Genomic DNA, 7,503 nt, shown 5'->3' with positions numbered 1-7,503 from the left:
TCTGTTAATTCAGAGAACACTGTGTGTGTTCCCCCCACCCCCCGACATGCTTGTGGTGAAACTGAAGCCCCTACCTCATTCAATAGGCTTTCTGCTGCCAGCCGACCGGACGGCTGCATTTGTCACCACAGCTTTTCATGTCACCACTCACCACCTGCTCCTCACATTCCTCTACATTATCTCAAGGACCCCCACCCCGTCCTCTCCCTCCTGGCATTCTCCACATCTTTCTCCACTGCCCCTCCACCTCCCTTGCTTTTGTGTTTATTATTCCTCCTCCCCTTACTCCTCACCCTCTCCTCTCTCTTCCTTCCTGCTGCTGCAGTTCACTCCTTCCCTTTCTTCACTTTGTTTCTGCTTTTGATTTTTTTGACTTTCAGGACATCCATGTCTCCTCAGCACTCATCTACATGCAGCCTATGTGTGTGTGCGTGTCTGTGTGTGTGGCAGCGAGGAGTTAACCATCAGCAGACTCAATTTTACTGCTGTGTGGTCAAAGTGTAACACAACATGTCATCATGGTAAGCACACTGTTTCATTTAAAAACTTCCTCTCAGCTACACTAAAACATCATACAGACAGTAGCACACACAATGACTGCTGATTTGGTGCTAACATGGTGCTCACAGCCAGTCTCTTTGTAAAGTTGTTGGTGTCTGTGACCCCCCCCCTCCTCGCCTGATCACCATTCGTCTATTCACAGATTTATTTTCTTAAAAAAAAACAAAAAAAAACAAAACAAAACTGATGAAACACATTCAGGACAAAGGCAGAAATGTAAGCGAGTCAAGCCCTTCTGCTTCCCAAGATGACCTACAGAGGAACAATAAGCAGCATCTCTATCCACAGGGGAACAGGAAGGGGCATGTAGATCCACAGGCGAGCGGGGTGTGACATGTAGATCAATAGGGGACGCGACATGAGGCCCCAATCCCAAAACTGACCCCTACCCTTTACCAATTCACTCCAAGGTTCACTCCAAATCAAGTTTTACTCACAGCTAAAAAGGCTCATCTAATGAGGGGTGGAGACAGATTGGTACTGGAACCAGGAAGTAACCATCACAACAGTACATATAGACTCTTTGATGGCTGTTGCTGTCTTCACACATATACCTTCATACAGCACCAGTCAAAGGTTTGGACACTCTTTCCCATTCAAATGAATTGGAAATTATGTCCAAACTTTGATTGGTACTGTTTGTCTATGGTTGCAGTGTTTCACCAGTTTCAGTAAGTATAAAGCTACAAGCACTGGTTTGTCCAAATGTTTGATTTTGAGGAAATTTGTGGCAGAAAAATCGTTGAACAAAAAATATTTTTTTCTTATTTTATTTAACACCACATATTTGTGGCATTGTTTTTTATCAGCAGGACAAAGATAAAAAAAAACCCAGGGAGAACAGGGTTAATATGTTACTGTTGCAGTTAGTCTTTTAGCCATGCCATTTCCTGGATGTTGTGTTTTCCAGCTAGAAATTGTATCAATCTGATTTAATTTTTGTGTTTTTACTTTTCCTTAATAATCTTGTTATTGTCTAATATGTTCACCCAACTAGTCGCCATCAGTAATTTACTTTGGCTGCGTATGTGTGCGTGTTTCAGAAACAGAGCATTTGTTGATACTGTAATCACAGACAGCAGCACCGTCTGGTGGTACATGCCTTGAATAGTTTCTTCGTGGATCATTAACATGAAAAGCTCCTCCTCTGCCTCCTGTCAGCAAACCGCTTCATGATATTATTTTCTCTTTTTCACTGAACTGCTGCAGTCTAAAGATAAAAGAATTAGCTTTTTTCCTGCAGACGTATGAGAAGTGAATGAAATGTCTTCGAATGAACACCCACTCTTCGTCTCATTGTTCTCAAATGTCCATACAACAAAAAGGTTTAAAGTTCCACACAGTCTAAAGTTAGATGTTAAAGGTCTGCACAGTCTAAAGGTAATATCTTTACTGTCTAAAGATATCTTTATTGTTGTTGCAGTTGTACAATGAAATGTTGAAGCAAACCTCCAAATGCCTATATAATTAAGTACCCAGTATACAAAATATACAAATTGGTGCTAAATATACACATGATGCTAAGCAGGCTCCGTGTGGTGAGAAGAGTCAGTGTAGGGAGGATGGGACTCACTGCTGGATGTTCAACAGTGAATCAGTTCTGTGGTAGAAGCTGCACGTCCTTTGGGTAGCTGGGAGCTGATGATCCTTTTCACTGCTTGTGCTCAAGAGAATTAAATTATCTCATTATTATCTGAAGTGGAGCCAGAATACCACACAGCAATTCAGTAGATGATGGCAAACTCCATGGATGACCTTTAGAAGTTCACTACCAGCTTTGTGTAAATTGGCTTTCTACCGACACCTCAAGAAGCCCCTGCAGTGCTTTCTTGGCTGTCGTTGAGATTGGTTGTTGTTAAAAATAAAAGCGTGGAGATGCAAACACAAACCTGACTCTGACTCCCAGTTCACTCAGTTACTGCAGACGCAGTTTTGTTCAAAGGTTTTATTTTGCTCTTTAAAACTCGTCGTCGTCATCAAAATCTGTTTCTCACTGTCTCCTCCATACAGGAATAAGATCACCACATTCCAGGTCTGGAGTCTCACTGCAGTTCTCCTCAGACTGATTCAATTCATTGTGGACTCGATTCCACATGTCCAACTGTCTGCCAAAACTTCAGACTGTCAAAGTGACAGATAGTGGTCAACCTGCTCACCATCGGAATGGAGTCAAAGAGACATCCCCCTCAGAAGTCTTCATGTAATCCTTGAAGTCAGCTGGGACATTCAACATAGAGCAGACCTAAAGAACAGCAGACAGTTGTAAGCCAAAGAATGTTATTTGAGCTTAGTCTGAAAAGGCAGGTCATTAGACTGAGATAAGGTCTTTTCCATGTGAGTTACATCAACAGACCATCAGTGAAAACGTGGCTGCAGATTATTTGGGTTAGCTGATGGTGGATTTTTCTTTATAAGCCAAAAACATTATTTCTTTGGACTACTTGTTAATTACCAGTCTGGGCCTGGTTCAGGTGTGTAAGTATCTATCCAGAGCAGGTTTAGGTGTGAGTGCTCACCAAGAGTACCTTGTCTCAATTCAAACAGGTGCTGATTGAATCTGTTTTTAACCTGTTTGAATCAGGACAAGGTTTGTCAGTGCCTGCCTAAACCGGCAGCTGGCCCAGGTCAGGACCAAGACAAGGACCAGCACAAGTACCTGTCTGAACTTGGCTCTGACTGTCTCCATGTCTTCCTGTAACTTCATAGACTGAGGATCATCATGGGAAGAGTTCTGGGTCAAACTCAGGAGGCTTTCCAAAGCTCTGAGACGCTTTCTGAGGGCACACACACACAGAAGGACAACCAGACAGTCAAAGAGACACAGAAACACACATACAGCCACACAGCCACAGTAACACACAGGCAGTAGAGATGAAGCTGTTTGATAGCACAAAATTCAGTCTTCATTTTTCCTGTATAAACTGTAGATAATTACCTCGGGTAATTCGTCTAGATCCTAACAGCCATGAAACCTCTATATCATAACAGTAATAACAATAATCCTACCTAGATCTGACATCTGTCTTATTTTGGAGGAGACAGCTCCATGTGACAGCAAATCCATAGTAGAAGGAAATCTGTAGGAAGAACAGAGAGAGAGAGAGAGAGAGAGAGAGAGAAAAGGAGAGAGATCAAAAGAGCCAAATAGAGATTAATGTGATTTTTTTCCCAAAAATAATTACAGATCAGACCATGATGACACAATATCAAGGTAAACTTAAAAAAAAAATAAATAAATAAAAAAAAAGACTGAAAACAAACTCCACTTCCACTACAGGGCACACTATGTCACCACAATAGCGCATTTGAATGAACTCTTGGAAATGAGCCATAGCTTGGTAGAATTTAAATGAGTACCCATACTCTGGCTCTCACCATGGAGAGAGAACCATCAGTCACTTGTTTGCCTTGTCTGGTCTCAAATTCTTTATTTCTGCTTCAATGAATGTTTTGCTTGTCTTGATAAAAAGGTAAAACAATTTCCATTTCACAAAGTTTGTTTTACTCTAAGCTGCTCCAAAGATCAAAACTGGGTCGTTAAAAACTGGAAGAACATTCTTTAAAACCCCAAACAGATCTCTGAGTCTGACATACTCAGTGTAAAATGCTGACCGACAATAAAAAAAATCATTATTCACTGATGGGTTAATACAACAGAAAAGAGCTCAGGGCTATACCCCCATTAGCAAAATGTTAGTATTTCATGTAGAAATGATCCCAGATTTCTAATCATCCCAGATTCTGTTACTGTTGTTTTTATGCCCATTAGTTACTGCATCTTCAATATTCTAATTTCTCTCTCTGTAGAAATTGTGTGATTTGTGTCTTTCCAACCTCCCACCACTAAGCTAACCTTTTTTTTCCCAAGTTTCGATCATCTCTAAGCCCTCACTCCAACAGTGAGAATATGGTCGACTTTAGTGATTTCCACACACAGTACTTCAACAAACTTATTTGCTCAGTATCATCTCAAGGCCTTGAAGATAAAGTACTATCAAAATCTATTTTGTACGTTATTCCTGATGGGTGCCCGCATCCTCCACGCGGCCCCAATTTCGCCACACATGATCAGGGTCCCATAGGTGTGTTCTCCCAGGGTGAACATGCAAACTCCGTACGGAAAGGACCCAGGCCTGGGAACCGAACCTGCAACCTTCTTGTTGTGGGGCAACAGCAACCTCTCCATGGTGTACCCCCCCACCAACCCCTCTCACCCAATGTGCTGGGATTGGCTCCAAGGGCATAACTTTGAGTTGAACATCAGGCGTTGATTCAGGCCTGTCAGATACGCTGCCCCTTTATACTGTTTTGTGTTCATGTTTTTTTGTTTTTTGTCTGTCTGGAAGTCTGGAAGCTTTGAATATGTGATCGATTAAAAAACTCTAATCAATACTATTTATGGATCCAGTTCTTTACGTACTATTTTCAATACTTTTTTGAAGAAGAACTTGATCAAATTAGGAACATAAACTTAATTTATTTAAGAATTATTTATTATTTATTTTAAAACTTTAAACTTTTTATCTTATTGATGTTTTCCAACTAAAAAGTTAAAATAGAATAATAATTTAAAGAGAACGAAACAGCAGTGTTTTAGCAGCCTAACTCACACACTCAGAGTTGTAACCATAAAATTCAAAACACCATATTAGACAACTTTTGTTCTACCTGGAGGTGCTGTGGCTGCACACCCACAGTGACCCGTTATTACCAGACTGAACGACAGATTAATGACGTTACCTTCAATCATCATTATAAATCAGGGTGCTAAATGTTTCTATCCGAAAGGTAACTGTTTACTAAATCTGACTGTGTTTAATGTTTATATCCGACATGTAACTGTTTACTAAATCTGACTGTGTTTAATGTTTATATCCGACATGTAACTGTTTACTAAATCTGGCTGTGTTTAATGTTTATGTCCGACATGTAACTGTTTACTAAATCTGACTGTGTTTAATGTTTATGTCCGACATGTAACTGTTTACTAAATCTGACTGTGTTTAATGTTTATATCCGACATGTAACTGTTCACTAAATCTGGCTGTGTTTAATGTTTATGTCCGACATGTAACTGTTTACTAAATCTGACTCTGTTTAATGTTTATATCCGACATGTAACTGTTCACTAAATCTGACTGTGTTTAATGTTTATGTCCGACATGTAACTGTTCACTAAATCTGACTGTGTTTAATGTTTATTTCCGACATGTAACTGTTCACTAAATCTGACTGTGTTTAATGTTTATGTCCGACATGTAACTGTTTACTAAATCTGGCTGTGTTTAATGTTTATGTCCGACATGTAACTGTTTACTAAATCTGACTGTGTTTAATGTTTATATCCGACATGTAACTGTTCACTAAATCTGACTTTGTTTAATGTTTATGTCCGACATGTAACTGTTCACTAAATCTGGCTGTGTTTAATGTTTATGTCCGACATGTAACTGTTTACTAAATCTGACTGTGTTTAATGTATATATCCGACATGTAACTGTTTACTAAATCTGACTCCATGTTGCCCCCCAATTTTCACCCTCTGCTGTAACCATGGCTGTTGACCTGTTGACCTGTTACCCTGGTAGCGAATCTTGCTACCTATCTTGGTTGCAGGGGTGGACAGTAACAAAGTAAATTTACTTACGTACTGTACTTAAGTACAATTTTTGAGTATCTGCACTTGAGTATTATTTTTGGGGGATACTTTTACTTTCACTACATTTCTATTGATGCATTAGTCTAACATTACTGGTTCATTGTTTTTAATTGTTTTAATTATTTTTAATTGTCTTTGTGTGTGTTCCAGGTGAGAATATGGCCTCGATGTCTAATCCTCATCCGACCTGGATTATTTCTCCATAATGATCGGATCATTCTACATTACACATCGTGGCCGTATTGGTGCAGCCCACCTCCATAAATTACGCCTCTGATCGGCTCCAACTCCCCCAATAAACTCAACTACACATCAGCTTCTCCAATCTCTCACCTCGGTCCCCAGCTTGGCCCCATGAGAGGCTCCGTGTCTGCGGCCGTCCTGTAGTCCTCGGCGGGTCCCCCTCTCGAAGCCCTCCCGGTAGCCCTCCCCCCGGAACCTGTGGGGACGTCACGGGGTTACTGAGCGGCTCTCACCGATCACCGTCTGCACGCAGCGGTGCCTGACGGGAGCAGACATGTTGATGATTCAGCGGAAGCTTCCCGGGGCGTCCTCCTGACAGGCGGAGGGGGGTACGTGACTAACCGGGGCCGACATGTCACCTTTCATCCGCCCGAAGGACCGAAGGACCGGGGCCGACATGTCACCTTTCATCCGCCCGAAAGACCGAAGGACCGGGGCCGACATCTCACCTTTCATCCGCCAGAAGGATACTGTCGAACAGATCATCGTCTCTGGGCGCTGCGGTCATCTCCACCGACACGGGCTGCTGCTCTCCCCTCCTCCGTCCCGCCGCTTCGGCTTCAGGTTGCTCCGGTTTGGGCTGCTGCCGGTGAGCGGTGCTGCCCCCGCGGGGCCCGGAGGTCAACCCTGCCTCCGCACGTCATCTCTTCCGGCCCGGAAACGTGGTTTGTTGCCATGGAGACCGTGCTGGTCACATCATTTCCCTCCAGAGAAATCAACAATATACAATCATAAAAATTTTACTTAAACGGACAAATATCTCGTTTATAAAAGTTGTGTTTCAAAAAACAAACAAACGCATGTGTGTGTGTTCGTTTTTCATACACATAAACCACAGAGAATATAAAGCAGTGGTTAAATCTATTGGAGCAATTTAACGATATTGAACTAATTTATTTAATTATTATATACAATAAGTGAAAATTGTTTTATGGAGAGTTTGGTCTAGACCTGCTCTACATGTAAAGTCTGTTATTATTTGGTGCTATATAAATAAATATGGTATGAATTAATTTTTGATTTTGAAAAATTCACTCATT

At 41.4% G+C, this 7,503-nt stretch overlaps 1 protein-coding gene across 1 annotated transcript; it reads right to left on the bottom strand.

Annotated features, from left to right (window-relative positions):
• Window positions 1-1,949: 1,949 nt before the first annotated feature.
• On the bottom strand, window positions 1,950-7,078 carry lto1 (LTO1 maturation factor of ABCE1). The gene is made up of 5 exons (XM_029498506.1): window positions 6,913-7,078; window positions 6,554-6,659; window positions 3,568-3,638; window positions 3,218-3,335; window positions 1,950-2,803 (listed from the first exon to the last, which is right to left on the bottom strand). The coding sequence occupies exons 1-5, from the start codon at window positions 6,969-6,971 to the stop codon at window positions 2,714-2,716; spliced, it is 444 nt and encodes a 147-aa protein (XP_029354366.1). The 5' UTR covers window positions 6,972-7,078; the 3' UTR covers window positions 1,950-2,713.
• Window positions 7,079-7,503: the final 425 nt, after the last annotated feature.

The sequence above is a fragment of the Echeneis naucrates genome, chromosome 3 (genome assembly GCF_900963305.1).
Source record: "Echeneis naucrates chromosome 3, fEcheNa1.1, whole genome shotgun sequence".
NCBI classification, from domain to species: Eukaryota; Metazoa; Chordata; class Actinopteri; order Carangiformes; family Echeneidae; genus Echeneis; species Echeneis naucrates.
This window is presented reverse-complemented; position numbering and strand designations above follow the sequence as displayed.